Raw genomic sequence first — 15,086 nt, 5'->3', positions numbered from 1 at the left:
GGTTGGTTTTCTGAAGTTAATACAACATATCTGAAGCTAATGCAACAGACAACTAAAGACATGATGTGTTCTGAAAAGTCAAGGATTGCTTCAATTTTATAATTAGGAGAGAAGATCAGAGGACTGAAATAATCCCAGTCACTCTTTGTCATCCTTCATCTCTCTGAAATGTGCCACGATTAGCAAATCTGAAAACCATTCCAAGTCTAAAGTAGAAAGGTTATTCTCAGCTGAGAGTGAAACTGTTCACATAGAATTTAAATGCCCAAAATATCTGACCATTGCTTTAATCCTAGGTGTTATAGTTGATATTTGCCAACATTGAAATAGTTGGCAAATATCAAGTATATATACTCAAATTAATTGAGTGATTATTTCCAGGTTGACAAATATCAAGTCTAATACCTGGAATGAAAACAATAGCCACAGGTTCAGTGCAACAACGCCTAATTTTAACTCACTTTTTTTTCTCCATAGATGATTTTAATCTGCTGGGTATTTCCAGCATATTTCAGATTTCCAGCACTTTGTGTTCTGCGTTTCACAGTTCAAAGCACTGCTCCTTTCCTGTTCCCCTTTGCCTTCCTCTCATTGCACCTGCACCCCACAGATCAGCTAACAGGTCTTCACCACTCTGTCTCAGTTGGTGCAGCTTCTCTTGGCCCCCAGCCTAACATAAACATCCCCATTGTTCTCTGCACCCCCACACCCTTCTCTGTAATTAAGACATGCTTGTTTTCTAACTTTTCTCACTTCTGATGAAAAGCCATTGACCTGACACATTAAATGTGTTTTTCTCTCCACAAAGCACTACCTGTTCAACTGGGTTTTTCCAACATCTTTACTTCAGATTTCACATATTTACAGTTTTCTGTTCTTCACCCGTGCTAATTTTGTCATGTCATTTGGTACGAATAAATAAACATAGCTCTTGAGGCCTTACAGGTATATCTCATTGAAACATAAAAATTAGCAGGAGACGATGCCAGGGGACTGTGTCTCCTGTTGAGGGAGTCTGGAACTGAAAATCAGACTTAAGATAAAGTATTTCACAGGGAGACGGAATTGTGAATCTTTGGAATTCCGCATGCCAAATGGGTATGCAGGCAAACAAAAGCTTTTGAGCATGGATCGCACACAAACAAAAGCTTCTCATTGTACCTCGGTACACGTGACAACAATAAACTAAACTGAACTAAGCTAAATAACTATGAATGCAAAGTCATTATACTCAAAGCAGAAACAGATTGCTGGAGTTTTGAGAATCAAGGATTATAGGTGCTGGGCTGAAGCATGCATTCAAGACAAAAGATCGGAACAGGCATTGAATTATTGAATAGCAGAGGAGGTAGGAAGGCCCATGAAGCTCATTCCTGCTCTTATGCCTTACGATTATATATTCTCAGGATTCTGATTTTCATTCCAATATTGGAATGCGATAGCCTATCCAACTACCCAGACCATCACATAAATCATGAATTATGGTCCCGAAGGTAACAAAAATAGTGAATAGTGAAAGGCCTGGATAGAGTAGATGTGGAGAGGACGTTTCCACTGGTCATGGACTCTCCCACTAGTGAAAACATCCTCTTGACATCTATTCTATGGGCCTTCCTACTTCCTCTGCTATTCAATCATTCAAAATTCCTCCTCATCTTCCGAACGTCCTTTAATTCTGAAGATGAGGAGGAATTTCTTTAGTCAGAGGGTGGTGAATCTCTGGGATTCATTGCCACAGAAGGCTGTGGAGGCCAAGACAGTGGACATACTTAAGGCAGAGATAGATAGATTCTTGATTAGTACAGGTGTCAGGGGTTATGGGGAGAAGGCTGGAGAATGGGGTTAGATCAGCCATGATTGAATGGTGGAGTAGACTTGATGGGCCGAATAGCCTAATTCGGCTCCTATTACTTATAAACAAGTTGATAGAAAAGGACCCTGATGTGCATTTTAGGATGTCTTTTTTATGTTGGACTTCATTATACAAAATGCTCTTGTATAAACCTCCAACAATATTTGGATGTTTGCTTTAGAAGCTCCTGCATGCCTCTGAGACCGGCAGCATTGCTGAAACTGTTGCTGGCTGTCTTCTGATGGCCGTTTTGCTCCTCTTCCGGGAACTACTTCGGGGTCATGTTGGGAAGGAAGCAAACCTAAAATTGACACCCTTACAATAAGCAAACTGTAAGGGTGTCAACATAACATAACATGCCCTTTACTCAACACGTTATCAAATTAAGACCCGAGTTTTAGGATGGAGGCATGTAGTTACTTTTGAGCCAGATGTAGGAGCATTTCCAATGCAAATAGTATCCCAAGAAACTTACTGGCATAGACCGGTGATAGGAAGGTGATTGTAATTTGTACAATAACAATAATACGCTGTTACAAGTCTGATTCTGTGCAAATGCTACAATTTCTCTGCAATAGGTGCAAAGCTTATCTGCCTCTACCCACACTGTTGTGTTTAGGACATGAGTTTTATGTTGACAAAGGACATGGGTGGGGATTTCCTTAATTAACAATGGCAGGAGCTAAAATATCGAGTTGAATTCAGGTACATGCTGGGTTTGTTGTGATATTCAGTCTCTTGACCAGAGATTTGTCTCAGTGAAACACTGGACATTTATTTGGACCCAGATTTTCTTTTGTATCGAGGATAAGTTTATTTACTAAAACATATAACCTAATGAGTTGCATTTCTGAAATACAGCAGAATGATTTTGCGGAGTGCTAAGGTGATATTAAAGCAAGTTAGAATTAGCTTGAGCTAGAAAAAGGAGACTAGTGGTTCTGGTTTAACAACATTACAGGGTAGTGTGAAATTGTTGATGAAGACATTTATTGTTCTGAATCATTATAAATCTTGAGATTGACTTCCTTCCCAACACTGCAAATTGCAAGTAAATATCTAAAAACCGAAATGTTCCCTGATTTGGTGCTGATATGGCAAGGCGTGGAATGAATTGTTCTCTGTTTTGCAATCTTTACTCTCTCTACCTCTTTACCATTTTAATATTTTCCTGTGCTTTTTATGCAGATTGCAGAGACATTAGGGCTATCACAAGTTCACAAGTTCACAAGTTATAGGAGTAGAATTAGGCCGTTCGGCCCATCGAGTCCATTCACCCATGGCTGATCTCTGCCTCCTAATCCCATTTTCCTGCCATCTCCCCATAACCCTTGACATCCGTTCTAATCAAGAATTTGTCTATCTCTGCCTTAAAAATATCCACTGACTTGGCCTCCACAGCCCTCTTTGGCAGTAAGTTCCACAGATTAACTACCCACTGACTAAAGAAGTTCCTCCTCATCTCCTTTCTAAAAGAGCACCCTTTAATTCTGAGGCTATGACCTCTGGTCCTAGACTCTCCCACCAGTGGAAAGATCCTTTCCATATCCACTCTCTCTATGCCTTTAATTATTCAATGAGGTCCTCCCTCAACCTTCTAAACTCCAGCGAGTATAGGCCCAGTGCTGTCAAATGCCCATCATACGCAAACCCACTCATTCCCAGAATTGTTCTAGTAAACCTCCTCTGGACCCTATCCAGAGCCAGCACATCCAGATATGTGCCCAAATTTGCTCGCAGTATTCCAAATGTGGCCTGACCAGCGCCTTATAGAGCCTCAGCATCTCTGTTTTTATATTCCAGTCCTCTTGATAAAAAAGTTAGTATTGAATTTGCCTTCCTTACTACCGATTTGACTTGCAAATTAACCTTTTGGGAGTCCTGCACCAAGTCTCTATCCACCTTCAATATCTGGCTTCTCTCCCCATTTAGAAAATAATCTATGCCTTTATTCTTATTACCAAAATGCATTTAGTAATCCATATTTTCCGTTTTTCAATTTCATCTGCCACTTCTCTGACCACTCTCCTAACCTGTCCAAGTCCTACTGCAGAGTCCTTGCTTCCTCTACACTGCCTACCCCTCCACCTACCTTAGCATCATCTGCAAACTTGGCCACTAAGCCTTCAATCCCCTTATCCAAATCATTAATGTACAACATGAAGAGAAGCGGGCCTAGCACCGACCCTTGTGAAACTCCACCACTCACTGGCAGCCAACCTGAAAAAGCGCCTTTTCTTGCAACTCTTTGCCTTCTGCCATTCAGCCAGCCCGCTATCCATGCTAGTATCTTCCCTTCAATACCATGGGCTCTCATCTTCCGTAGCAGCCTGACCGAAGGCCTTCTGAAAATCTAGGTAAACAACATCTACAGCCTCCCCCCCTCTGTCTGCCCTTCTATTTACTTCCTCAAAGAACTCCAGCAGATTCGTCAGGCAAGATCTTCTCTTCACAACACCATGCTGACTTCGGCCCATTTTATCGTCAACTTTCAAGTACTGCATAACCTCATCCTCTAAGATCTTAACAACCACCGAAGTCAGGCTAACCGGACTATAGTTTCCACTCTCCTTCTCAACTTCCTCTTGTACAGCGGGGTGATATTCGCAATTCTCCAATCTTCAGAAACCACTTCTAACTCTTGTGACTCCAGATATCATGCAGTCTTGCCTCATAACCAAGTCTACTGCAGCACGTTTTGTGTGCAGAGAGATTTGGCCTTGTGTGAAAGCAATTTTCAAACTGACCACAAGGTCCAGGCATCCTCCGTTGCCAGACTGAGGCCACGCGCAAACTGGAGGAACGGCACCTCATGTTCCTCTTGGGAGGCTTACAACGCAATGGTGTGAACGTTGAATTCTCCATTTTGGATAACCTCTACAAACACCCCCTTTCCCCTTCCCTTTCTTCCCCTATCCCCCCACTCCCCTCTCCTGAATCCTGGCTGACTTTGCACCGGTTTCTCCCCTCCCCCACCCCCTCCACATGCAATCTTTCCTCCTATTTCATAATTCGCAACTTTTCTATACTCCAGCTTCACTCTTTACCCTTTTGGCTCAAACCTGTTTATTCGTCTCTGGCCTTTGTCCAACAATGTGCCAATCAAAATAAACCCTTTGCTGTGTTCAACTATTACTGTTTCCATGTTTCATCCTGCCATCCTTCATCCTGCCTCTCTTCCGGCATTCTTTCCCATTCCCCCCTGCAATCAGTCTGAAGAAGGGCCCCAACACGGACACCTCTCCATGTTCTCCAGAGATGCAGCCTGACCCGCTGAGTTACTCCAGCACTCTGTGCCTTTCTTTGACCTTGCGTGAGTTCGCGTGATCAGCTCACTTCTGTGTTTCGAAACGCACTGACTGAACACATTGGAAAGGAATTTGTCACAGTTGCACGTTATCTCATCGTCTTTTGTCCCTTAAGTGTTACTAAGACATTCTTTAAAGAATATGGCATCTCATTTGGCAGCAGCTCAAAGTTTTTTCTGGAAATAGTCTTTGAATATTAGAGACTGTGTGGCAGGAACGAAATGACAGATTAAAAACATGGGGAAATCAAACATGAATCATCAAGAGGCATGAAGTACAAGTCAGCAATTGACGTGGACGAGCATTTCCAATGTTTTTCATCGATGAATGCCACAAGGCATACAGCCTCATGGAAAAGCCATTGAAGATTTGAAGCTTGCTTTAAGTCAAAATAGGTGTGCTCTTCAGTACCATAAGAAAATAACTGCAGATGCTGGTACAAATCGAAGGTATTTATTCACAAAATGCTGGAGTAACTCAGCAGGTCAGGCAGCATCTCGGGAGAGAAGGAATGGGTGACATTTTGGGTCGAGACCCTTCTTCAGACTGATGTCAGGGGGGCGGGACAAAGGAAGGATATAGGTGGAGACAGGAAGATAGAGGGAGATCTGGGAAGGAGGAGGGGAAGAGAGGGACAGAGGAACTAACTTAAAGTTGGAGAAGTCGATGTTCATACCATTGGGCTGCAAGCTGCCCAGGCGAAATATGAGGTGCTGTTCCTCCAATTTCCGGTTGGCCTCACTATGGCACTGGAGGAGGCCCATGACAGAAAGGTCAGACTGGGAATGGGAGGGGGTGTTGAAGTGCTCGGCCACCGGGAGATCAGCTTGGTCAATTGAGCAAAGCGATCGCCGAGCCTGCGCTTGGTTTCGCCGATGTAAATAAGTTGACATCTAGAGCAGCGGATGCAATAGATGAGGTTGAAGGAGATGCAAGTGAACCTTTGTCTCACCTGGAAAGACTGTTTGGGTCCTTGGATGGAGTTGAGGGAGGAGGTAACGGGACAGGTGTTGCATCTCGTGCGGTTGCAGGGGAAAGTGCCCGGGGATGGGGTGGTTTGGGTAGGAAGGGACGAGTGGACCAATACCATGCACCTGATGCATCTCAGCCTCTTTCCCCTCATCAAGCTTTCAGAGAGAGGCCCCTCCAGACCCACACTTTGGTGAGGTATTGCTTGTAATTAAAAGGTTTGAAATAGAAAAATCTTCAAGAGACAGATACAAAATGCTGGAGTAACTCAGCAGAACAGGCAGCATCTCTGGAGAGAAGGAATGGGCGACGATTCGGGTCGAGACTCTTCTTCAGACCGAAGAAGGGTTTTGAACCGAAACGTCACCCACTCCTTCTCTCCAGAGATGCTGCCTGTCCTGCAAAATTTTGTGTCTGTCATTGGTTTAAACCCGCATCTGCAGTTTCTTCCTACACAAATCTTCAAGAGTGTTAGTCTTCAAATGGTCACGTTCAGAGAAGATAACTGAAGATTTCACATGACTCAAGTATCCTGAACTATCCTGATACCTATTGCCCACAAGCATCTGCAGAACAATTGCTGAGGAGGAACTTCTTTAGTTCCTGTTGATGAACCAAATGGTCTTATAACAAATATACATCGTATACCTCCGAAAGACACAATTTTTCCAAGATGCAAATGACTAGAGGTGGTTTAAAATCGAACAAAAAGCTTCCTTAATACAGTTCCAAAATACAGAATTTACATATTAGCTGTGTTTACACAATAGCAGGCAACATGTAAAGGAAACATCACTGAGCATCTACTACAGTAAACACAAAAGAATGACAACTATTTACTAACTGTACTTTCTTTGCACATTGACCTGGCATTGTTTGCAGTTGCTTTGCCTCATGAAATAGCTGTGTTGAGATTCCATGCAAGATTTGTGAACTTTCCAGGTAAATTGGAACAATGAGTTATCACTCTTTGGATCAACTCTTAATTCCTCTTTATTTTTGCGGTCTTTCTTCATGTGACAGTTCACAAAATATGAATTAATTGTTTAATTGATTGATTGATTGATCAATTGAAAGATGCAGCGTGGAAACAGGCTCACATGTCCACAGACCATGCTGACCATCGATAACCCATTCACACTAGTTCCATGTTATCTCACCTTCACCTCCACTCCTGACATGTGTTGGGAGTGGATTTGAAAATGGGATAACATAGAACGGAGGTGAATGGGTGATCGACATTCAGCATAGACTTGTTGGGCCAAAGGGCCGTTTTCGATATTGTATCTTTCAATCGATCAATACAATCAAAATAAAGTTGTGATCTTTTGTAAAACACTTATGATTGTCGCCAATGGTAGAGCTAAGTTTTCATAAGTTCATAGGTCATAGGAGCAGAATTAGTCCATTCAGCCCATCGAGTCTACTCTGCCATTCAATCATGGCTGAACTATCTTTCCCTCTCAACCCTATTCTCCTGCCTTCTCCCCATAACCTTTGACACCCGCACTAATCAAGAACCAATGTGCATCCTGCCTTTTCGCCAATTTTCTGTTTTATTTCGTGTGCGTCTTTCAATTAGGTGCTAACACTGCCAACAACACTCATTTAATTGTGCCAATTTGTTGGCATAATTTTTATAGATTCCTGGGATATCATAAATCAACTCTAGACTTTAAACTTTAGAGATACAGTGTGGAAATGGGCCCTTCAGCCCACTGAATCTGCATCGACAGCACTATCCTACACATTACCCTATACCCCTGCCTTCTCCCCATATCCTTACTAATCAAGATCCATGCTGGGAATGAGGTCAAATTTCACTCAGTGAGCTTTCTATTATAATGGTGATCTCATTATTTAATTGACCTGGCAGTTCCGAGGGACTGCTGAACACTAATATAAGGTTGGGGCATGGGTAGGTGGAGGAGCTGGGGGTTGGTCATGGGGAGTGGAGGTGGTATCTGTCCCCTCCTCCTCTTCCAGTGGCTTTGCTTTTGATTGTCTCACAAGGAAATACTTCTCTCAGAGTCCAACGCACCCATTAAAATCTTCTTCCAAGGCTGACTACTTTCAAAAACTGCACAGTGGTGAGGCTGGTAGGGCTGATGCCTCATAGTGCCAGACGATTCAATCTTGATCTTGGTTGCTGCCTGTGTGGAGTTTGCACGTTCCCCATGTGGACCGCATGGGTTCCTTCTGGGTACTCTGGTTTCCTCCCACATCTCAATGATGTTAAGGTTTGTAGTTAAATTCTCTTTAAAATTGCCCCAGGTTTGTAGGGTGTGGATGAGAAAGTGGAATAACATAGATCTCGTGTGAACAGGTAATTTGTGTGGTCTCCAAAGGGCCAAAAGGTCTGTTTTTGCATTCAAGAGAGAGCTAGATAGAGCTCTTAAGGATAGAGGAGTCAGGGGGTATGGGGAGAAGGCAGGAACGGGGTACTGATTGAGAATGATCAGCCATGATCACATTGAATGGTGGTGCTGGCTCGAAGGGCCGAATGGCCTCCTCCTGCACCTATTGTTTATTGTCTATTGTCTATTGTGCTGTAGCTCTAAAACAAAACTTGCAAGATATGCCACTTTGTGCTTGGTTGAGAGGGGGAGGTTACAGGGGAGAGGAAATAAACCTGACTAAAATGTTTACAGAAGTTAATATTTAGTCGTGTCATGCATACTCTGTACAGTGGGCAGCACATTGGCATAGCGGTAGAGTTGCTGCCTTAGAGACCCGGGTTTGATCCTGACTGTGGATGCTGTCTGTACGGAGTTTGTACATTCTTCCTGTGACTGCATAGGTTTTCTCCGGGTGCTCTGGTTTCCTCCCACACTCCAGAGATGTGCAGGTTTGTAGGTTAACTGGCTTCTGTAAATTGTAAATTGTCCCTAATATATGTAGGATAGTGCTAGTGTACGGGGGTGATCACTGGTTGGCACCAACTCAGTGGGCCAAAGGGCCTGCTTTCACGCTACATCTCTAAAGTCTAAAGTCTAAAGCCAATTCATGATATTGACCTGGCAGTTCCGAGGGACTGCTGAACACTAATATAAGGTTGGGGCATGGGTAGGAATCTATAAAAATATTGCCGACAAATTGACACAAATAAATGAGTGTTGTCCGCAGTTTTAGCACCCCACTGAAAAACCCACACAAAAATAAATGAGAAATCGGGGGAGAAGCAGTATTCACATTGCAGTTTCAGCTGCGATGAGGATGCATAAAGTTTTTAGAGGAGTCATGCTGAGTCTTCGAAAGATGGAATTTACTGTGAAAAAAACACTGTATTTTTTGAAAGGTGAAATTCTGAAAGATGTTGGTGTTCAGAAGGACCTGGTATGTCCTTGTAAGTGCTTAAAGGTGCAGCAAACAATTGGAAAGGCCAAGAGTACGTCTGAGGATCACTTATTGCAAGAGGATTTGACTACAAAGTGTCGAGACGCTTTGTTGCAGTTAATTTAGAGCCTTGGTGAGACTGCATCTGGACTATTTTGTACAATTTTTTTTTCTCTCTAACCAAGGAATGATGGACTTACAACTGAGGAGGTGCTGCAAAGTATCACTGCATCAATTCCTGGTATGGCAGGTTTGTCATATCAGAGATTACGCAGTCTCGGTCTGCAATCTCTAATCTTTAGAAAAAGCAGAGGTGATTTGCTTCGAAACAAACAAAATTCTTTTGCGGCTTTACCAGTAATTGTGGAATAGATGCTTCACCTGGGTCGAGGTGAAACATCAATTTTCCTAAAATCAGGCATCTCGTGTTCAAAATAAAAGGGCCAACCATTCCAAACAGAGATGGCAAAAAAATAATTTCACCTGGAGGGTGGTGAATCGTTTAAATGAATTCCCCAGGAGGCTTGATCGCTGACTACATTCAGCACAGAAACTAAGACTTACTTTACTTTACTTTAGAGATAGTGGTAGAATTTGGCCGTCCGAGTCCGTGCCGACCAGTGATCACTAGCACTATGCTACACACTAGGGACGATTTACAGATTTTACAAGAAGCTAATTAACCTACAATTCCATATGTCTTTAGAGTGTGGGAGGAAACCAAAGCACCCGGAGAAGACCCACGAGGTCACAGGGAGAAAGTACAAACTCCGTACAGACTGCACCCGTAGTCAGAATCGAATGTGTTTCTGGCGCTGTGAGGCAGCAGCTCTACCGCTGCGTAACTGTGCCGCAGATTGCCGCTGTGTGGTCGGTTTTTATATTTTAAGGAAATAAGGCAGTGTGGAGTAAGGGCTTGAAATCATCCTCTACGATAATCCTCAACACTGGTGTTTGGCAAGGGTGCGTTCCCAACCCCTTTCTTTACTCCTTATACACCCACGACTGCAACCAAATACAAATCCAACTCAATTTACAAATTCGCAGAAAACAACACTGTAATGGGCCCGGTATCAAATAGTGACAAGACAGAGTACAGGAAGGAGATTGATAGCCTTGTAACCTAGTGTCAAGACAACTTCAACAGCCTGACCACGGGAGAAGATGGCAGGGGAAGAGAAAAGACATTCTGGCCTTCCATCACAGTGAGGAAGTGACTGGAGGAGACTCACTGTGATGGATGTTTCTTTTTGTTGGTGTTGGTTTGTTGTTGTGTGTGTAATTGCTTATTTTATTGCTCTTATTGTTGGACTGTGGGTGACGGAATCTCGTCCGAAAGACTTGGGGTTATTTTGGATGACAATGAAGGTAATTCTGATTCTAATTCTGATTCTGATTCTGACAACCTTTCCCTCAATGTCAGCAAGACAAAGGAGGTTGTGATTAACTTCTGGAAGCAAAGCAGTGCACCTACCCGAAGGCGTATACATTAACGGCGCCAAAGCAGTGCACCTACCCGAAGGCGTATACATTAATGGCGCCGAAGTTGAGATGGTTGGAAGCTTCAAGTTCCTGGGAGCAAATATCACTAGCAATTTGTCCTGGACCAGCCACATTGAAGCAATGGCCAAGAAAGCACACCAGCGCCTCTAGTCCCTTAGGAAGTTCGGCATGTCCCCAAAAACTTTCACCAACGTCTACACGGTTGAAAGAATTTTGTCAGGATGCGTCACAGCATAGTTTGGAAACAGGTCCATCCAAGACCACAAGAAACTGCGAGGAACTGTGGATACAGCCCAGACCATTACACAAACCAACCTCCCTTCCATTGACTCCATCTACACTTCATGCTGCCTCAGCGAGGCCACCAACCTAATCAAGGACGAGTCTCACACCAGACATTCCCTCTACTCCCCTCTCCTATCAGGCAAGATGTTCCAAAGCGTGAAAAGGTATACCTCCAGATTCAGGGACAGTTTCTTCCCAGCTGTCATCAGACAACTGTAACATCCTGTCACCAACTGCAGAGCAGTCCTGACCTACCATCTCCCTCATTGGACATCTTCGAACTATCCTTAATCGGACTTTACTGGACTTTGTCTTGCATTAAACATTATTCCCTTTATCCTGTCTCCGTATACTGGGGGTGGCTTAATTGTAATCATGGATAGTCATTTTGCTGACTGGATAGCGTGCCACAAAAAAACTTTTCACTACACGTGACAATAAATAAACTAAACTAAAATGGTGCTGAATCAACTGATTGTGTGGAATGATAAAGCAGGCACAAGAAACTGAAAGATTTACTCCTGCTAAATAATTGATTGAAAGATGCAGCATGGAAACAGGCCCTTCGGCCCACCGGGCCCGTACCAACCATCGGTCACCTGCTCACACAAAACAAAATATTAGGATGGTGTTCACCCCCATTCATGGCTGAAGCATGATTCACAAGCTCTGTGTCTGTCACATTGAAGCATGGAAAGTCACCTCTCATTAATTTATATGAGTTTGATCAGCAATGAAAAACATAATTTAAAAAAAATAGTAATAGATTACTCTTTTGTTCATTATCTATGACAGTCAGAATAATCCTACCTGGCCCTGGAATATCTTTGTCGTGGACATTTCCAGTCCAGCGACTAGTGTTCGACACAAATGCTGCACTGGTCATGTAGTGCTTAGGTGGATCATGAAAATCGACCACGTCATAATATCCGGGGCCCGGGGGAGTTGGGTCTCTGTTCACTGGGAATGGAGGTGCAGAGATGCACATGTAATGTTTCTTCCTGGAGAATAAGTGAAATGCAACAGAACAAAATGATGAACAAAAAACACTCGGTTAAATCATTAATAAACCCGCTTGACAAAAGTAGTAAATCAAAGTCAAAGACGTGAAGCTGTTCACAACTCATTTTACATGGTTATTAGTTTTGTACTCAATCCGAGCTGTAGAATTTATACAACATTTGTTTCACGGCTGTGTCATTTTCTAGAGACTGAATTAGTAAAATACAGCAGGATCATCACACTCCGTCTGTCATTCTCTCCAGTCTCAAGCAGCGGGGTGCACCAGAAAATTCTGGGGTGAGCGTTTCTGCCAGTCTCCTGTTCCTTAAGAAAGTTCTTTTAGTCAGAGGGTGGTGAATCTGTGGAATTCTTTGCCACAGAAGGCTGTAGAGGCTGTCAGTGGAACATTTTAAGGCAGAGATAGATGGATTCTTGACTAGTACGGGTGTCAGAGGTTATGGGGAGAAGGCAGGAGAATGGGGTTTAGGAGGGAGAGATAGATCAGCCGTGATTGAATGGCAGAGTAGATTTGATGGTCCGAATGGCCTAAATCTACGATCACATGACCTCATGATCTTATCTTATCTTGACCTCATGATCTTATGATGAAGTCAAGATAATCTTATCATTATCTTATCATGACCTCATGATCTTATCTTGCAACTATCGTTCCTGCAGGTTTCTGACACATTGAAGATGCGGAGCATCTGCATGCTCCAGGGCTTCCACTATCTCAGGGTCAGTTGTGATTTAGTATTCTTGATTAAAAGGGGTGTCAAGGGTTATGGGGAGAAGGCAGGAAAATGGGATCAGCCTTGATTGAGTGGCGTAGTCTCGATGGGCCGAATGGCCTAATTCTACTCCTAGAACCTGTGAACATACTTGTGAACATCTTTCTGTGTGCCAGGTATACTGAGTAAATTGATGTTCAATGGCCTTCAGAATGGTGATAGAAAAGTCCCCACCAGTGGAACCACAACCAGGAAAGTGATCTGAATCCCAAAGGAGATGATATTTTAATTTCAAACATTTTTTGTGCTTTCCCTTCACCCAGTTCCAGTCCCTTCCATTCTTCCTTCTATCCCTCCCCTGACTTCCTGCAATTTTGCGCCAAATTTGTAGCGGAATTTATAAAAAAATGACCAATGGCTTCTATAAAAGACGAAGGACAAAAACTTTAAGATGTTACTTTAAAGTAGGTTGTTTTTTAAAAAATTTGTAAATACAGCTGACCCATGGTGGCTGATTTAGTTTAGTTTAGAGTTTAGAGATACAGCGTGGATACAGGCTCTCCAGCCCACCGGGTCCGCGCCGACCAGCGATCCCCGCACACAAACACTATCCTACACCCACGAGGGACAATTTTTACATTTACCAAGCCAATTAACCTACAAACTTGTACCTCTCTGGAGTGTGGGAGGAAACCAAGGATCTCGGAGAAAACCCATGCAGGTCATGGGGAGAACGTACAAACTGTACAGACAGCACCTGTGGTCGGGATCGAACCCGTTACCGGCGCTGCATTCGCTGTAAGGCAGCAACTCTACCGCTGAGCCACTGTGACCCATGGTGGCTGGTCAGGGAAAAGCAGGCAGGGGTGCATGGCCAGGAGTTAAGAATGCCATATATAATGCCATATATATTTCTTAATATATAAAATTCTTAAGGGATTGGACAGGCTAGATGAAGGAAAAATGTTCCCGATGTTGGTGAAGTCCAGAACCAGGGGTCGCAGCTCAAGAACAAGGGGTAGGCCATTTAGGACTGAGATGAGGAAAAACTTTTTCACCCAGAGAGTTGTAAATCTGTGGAATTCTCTGCCACAGAAGGCAGTGGAGGCCAATTCGCTGGATGTTTTCAAGAGTTAGATTTAGCTCTTAGGGCTAACGGAATCAAGGGATATGGTGAAAAAGCAGGAACAGGGTACTGATTTTGGATGATCAGCCAAGATCATATCGAATGCTGGCTCGAAGGGCCCAATGGCCTACTCCTGCACCTATTTTTCTACGTTTCTATATTTAAGTCTAATTTACATAATCACTTACTGAAATGAGGATATTTTTGATGCCTATATACTCAGATACTCTAACGCCCATTTGTTTTAGATACCCATACAAGGCACTGTAATAGATTTTTACATTTAGTTTTAGATTTTCAAATATTGTACTGTTCATACAGTTTTCTTTTCACATAAAGTATTATCTATTCATTCGAGGTGTTTGCATAAAATATATTTTATTTTATACTATATTTAATATAATTAAATCCATATATAATCCACATTGCATTTGTCCATATGTACAAAAAAGTTGAAAAGTAGATCAGATGTCATTATTAAGATTAAGATCAATAGATTCTTTGGTCACATTTGGGCATCTAAGTACCTTGAACAAAGGTAGGTAAATGGAGTGCAAGTCCTGTTTAACCACAATAAATTTAAAGGGCTGGATGGCCTACTCCTGCACCTATTTTAAAGGGCTGGATGGCCTACTCCTGCACCTATTTTTCTACGTTTCTATATTTAAGTCTAATTTACATAATCACTTACTAAAATGAGGATATTTTTGATGCCTTTATACTCAGATACTCCAACACCCATTTGTTTTAGATACCCATGCAAGGCACTGTGTTAGATTTTCACATTTAGTTTTAGATTTTCAAATATTGTACTGTTCACACTGTTTTGCTTTTCACATAAAGTATTATCTATTTATTCAAGGTATATGCCATGCATATACCATTGTCAATGTGGTTTCGATTCTCATGAACTGTGCTATGTACTTGGTCTACGCCAAAGTTATTCTGTACAGTTCACTGACTCCCAACCCCCA

The 15,086-nt window shown here is 42.7% G+C and overlaps 1 protein-coding gene across 2 annotated transcripts in view; it reads right to left on the bottom strand.

The window, feature by feature from the left end:
* stpg1 (sperm-tail PG-rich repeat containing 1) overlaps positions 1-15,086 on the bottom strand; it is a 60,897-nt gene that overhangs the window by 1,451 nt on the left and 44,360 nt on the right. For both annotated transcript variants that reach the window (XM_078423175.1, XM_078423176.1), the window contains one exon: positions 12,064-12,254. In XM_078423175.1, the coding sequence (XP_078279301.1) occupies positions 12,064-12,254 (191 nt within the window). The remainder of the gene's footprint in view (positions 1-12,063; positions 12,255-15,086) is intronic.

The sequence above is a fragment of the Rhinoraja longicauda genome, chromosome 27 (assembly GCF_053455715.1).
Source record: "Rhinoraja longicauda isolate Sanriku21f chromosome 27, sRhiLon1.1, whole genome shotgun sequence".
Taxonomy (NCBI): domain Eukaryota; kingdom Metazoa; phylum Chordata; class Chondrichthyes; order Rajiformes; family Arhynchobatidae; genus Rhinoraja; species Rhinoraja longicauda.
The sequence above is the reverse complement of the archived record's forward strand: the minus strand, read 5'-3'. Positions and strand labels throughout refer to the sequence as shown.